Source organism: Contarinia nasturtii, unplaced genomic scaffold (assembly GCF_009176525.2).
Source record: "Contarinia nasturtii isolate CC-2019 unplaced genomic scaffold, AAFC_CNas_1.1 Cnas_scaffold_4068, whole genome shotgun sequence".
NCBI classification, from domain to species: Eukaryota; Metazoa; Arthropoda; class Insecta; order Diptera; family Cecidomyiidae; genus Contarinia; species Contarinia nasturtii.
Window position 1 is genome coordinate 1 of NW_022201364.1, and position 3,206 is coordinate 3,206.

Sequence of the window (3,206 nt, forward strand, 5' to 3'; positions counted from 1 at the left end):
TGTAAGGGGAAAGTATTGCAATGGGTCGAAATTTACCACACCTCAAAAATATGTTTTCTGGACGTTCTCGAGAACCTGAATCAGGCCATGAGCATGGTTGTTGTGGGTCTGTTTCACGTCGTACGTCGTCCGACGTATGCAAAATTTGTCCATTGAATATCTCATCACACAGTATTTAAAATCTTTGATTGAAATTTCTTCAAACTCTTTGAATGTAATTTTTTTATAAAAACATGGTTTATCGAATTTTTCGTGACTTTTGTATGAAAAGTGTTTCAAATATAATTTTTACGCCAAAATTAACGTGAGACATATTTTTATAGCGTTTTGATAGAAAATAGAATTGTTTCGAATGTCATACAAATGGGTTCATCGTGAAAGTGTGAAACAACTTTTGCGAGTACTTCTTCTATTATTATCGGGCAAAAGACCTTCTAGGTTGGGATTTGGAAAATATTTGGACATTACGTGTATATATAGCAGGTCGACTTTTCAACACACCAATGTGGTTTCGTCACCTGTGTGACCTGCCGTCCGCTGTGACTCTTTTTTTCTTTGGAGATCATTTTTTGTGTCCAAAAACCCTAGGAAATTTAAAGAACTTTCAAGTGGAAAATCCCTAGTGTGTCGAAAGAATTCCAAGGGTTCCGAAAATTATTTTCGAGGGATCATTCGAACCCTAGGAACATAGCTGTCCACGAACGTTCGTTCGTTCGTTCGTAGAATATTTTTTTTGGTCTTTTTGTTCGTTCGTTCGTTCGTACGAACAACGAACAACGAACACGTTCGTTCGTTCGTAATTTATGAAAATTTATTTTCTCAAAATAAACAAATATTGTGATACTAAATGTAAATTGGAAAAACCTTAAATCGATTTTTCCCGCTTTTCCGATGGGAAATTGTGAAAAATAAGCAAAATATTGACTCTCTTACGAAATTTTTTTTTCTCACTTTTTTGTGCATTATACCCAGTCTCCGAGAGTTTCATATAAGGTTGCCATGTAACTGCAGAAAGTCAGTCGAAAATATTGAAAAATTTTTTTTTTCGTTTTTTCGACCGTCTTTGTGCTGCTACATAACTAGCATATGAAACTCTCTCAGACTGGGTATAATGCAAGAAAAAAGTGAAAAAAATGTTTTCGATATTTTTGTGCACTATACCGAGTCTCCGAGAGTTTCATATAAGCTTGCCAGTACAAAGACGGTCGAAAAGACGAAAAAAATTTTTTTTTCAATATTTTCGACTGTCTTTCTGCTGTCACATGGCAACCTTATATGAAACTCTCGGAGACTGGGTATAATACACAAAAAAAGTGAATTTGTTTTTTTCTTACGGGAGTCAATTTTGCTTATTTTCACGATTTCTCATCGGAAAAGCGGGAAAAAAAGATTTAAGGTTTTTCCAATTTACATTTAGTATCACAATATTTGTTTATTTTGAGAAAATAAATTTTCATAAATTACGAACGAACGAACGTGTTCGTTGTTCGTTGTTCGTACGAACAACGAACGAACAATCCGAACATTTCATTTTCTACGAACGAACGAACGAACGCAATACAATTCTACGAACGAACGAACGAACAAAAAGACCAAAAAATATTCTACGAACGAACGAACGGTTCGTTCGTTAGTGTTCGTGGACAGCTATGCCTAGGAACCGTTGTCAAACAATTAGTTGAAATTGTATTTATTTTAATTTAAAACGTTTAATCTAATGTTTGATTTCTTGAATTGACAAAGTTACAAACTGAATTAAATAATTAATAATAATAATAGAATGTGTATCAAATTAGTGAAAATAATGAGACTTTTTCGATTTTTTTTCACATTTATGGAGCTTTTTTTTTTGCCGGCGACGATTCATTTGGATTGTTTGCAATTTCATCTGATGTATCTTTTTTTCTCTTTATTAAATGACTGATATCGTTTGCTTTTGGTTTTTCCGATTGTCCGCTTGAACTCCCTTCTGCACCACCTGACTTGACGTCTTCAGTCAAAAGTGCTGTGTAACCTCCAGTTTTCGACATTAAATTGTTTCTTAGCTGAAAAAAATATATACATAAATACGTGTATTTAAATACATTTTCATGCACATATATCAAGAGAATAACCAACGCTTACCAGTTGCTTTGTTTCCTGAACCTCGGCAATCTTGTTGAGGATATCTTCACGCATTGTTGAAAGATCATCAATAGTTTTTTGAATTTCGGGTGTTTGTTCCTTCTCCTTAAGTGCTTCTATCGCTTGATTCATGTAGTTTGCCGATCCCTCGAAATCAGCAATTGATGCCTCGAAATCGGCACTTGTATAATTACATAATCCTTAGAATTTTTGTTTATATTTTATCCATTAATATTTTTTTTAAAATTTTTGAAATATTCAGTTATATTCACATTCCAATACCTGTTTTGTACTTGATTTCAGCCAAGGAACGTTCTTTTATAGGTTCTGCCTTACAAAAGATCTCAAACGCAATGTCTACAATATTCATTCAAATTTATTGTTTAAAGTTCGAAATTAAAATGGTTTTTTTTTATTGAACTTACTATAATCACGTATTGCTTCCGAACAATTTTGATTTTCCATTAAAATTTCTCCAAGACCGTAATGCGCCTCGGCCAAGTATTCTTCATAGCCTTTTCCTAGGGGCCAAACAGAAAATAAAAATGGAAATTAATTTACATGAAACGGAACATAGTTTCTTACATTCTGAATAGATTTTGAAATATTTTGTAAATAATTATGGGATAATTTTTAATTTTTTTATATCTTGATGTTTACCCAATCGCCTAAATATTTTGGCAGCCATTTCAAGAGCTTCCCAAGCAAATTGTAAGTTTTCATTAGCTTCGACATCAGTGTTTTCAGTTCCACCATTTCGAATTCCAGAAGAAGTTCCGGGCTCTTCATTTGATTCATTTGAGAAACACATACTGGCCACTGATTTTTTTTCAGATTCGTATTTGTCTTTATTTTCATAATCTACATTGTCATCATCATCATCATCGTCATCATCATCATCATCTTCATCTAGAAATAATTTATTAACATTTTAGTATTAATTTTGTATAATTCTATTGATACAAATAAGAGAATTCAATACAAATAAGAGAAGAAATTCTACTATAGATTGAAGTTTGAAGTGAAAATGTACAATGTATAGTCCCCAACAGTTCTATGTGCACTTTTGACGTTTAAATAAA

General features: G+C 32.7%; 1 protein-coding gene across 1 annotated transcript; it reads right to left on the minus strand.

Moving 5' to 3' along the window:
• Positions 1-1,674: 1,674 nt before the first annotated feature.
• LOC116350283 (histone-binding protein N1/N2-like) lies at positions 1,675-3,197 on the minus strand. The gene is made up of 6 exons (XM_031782037.1): positions 3,107-3,197; positions 2,785-3,033; positions 2,550-2,645; positions 2,407-2,481; positions 2,125-2,324; positions 1,675-2,045 (listed from the first exon to the last, which is right to left on the minus strand). Exons 2-6 carry the CDS (start codon positions 2,933-2,935, stop codon positions 1,833-1,835), a joined length of 735 nt encoding a protein of 244 aa, XP_031637897.1. The 5' UTR covers positions 2,936-3,033; positions 3,107-3,197; the 3' UTR covers positions 1,675-1,832.
• Positions 3,198-3,206: the final 9 nt, after the last annotated feature.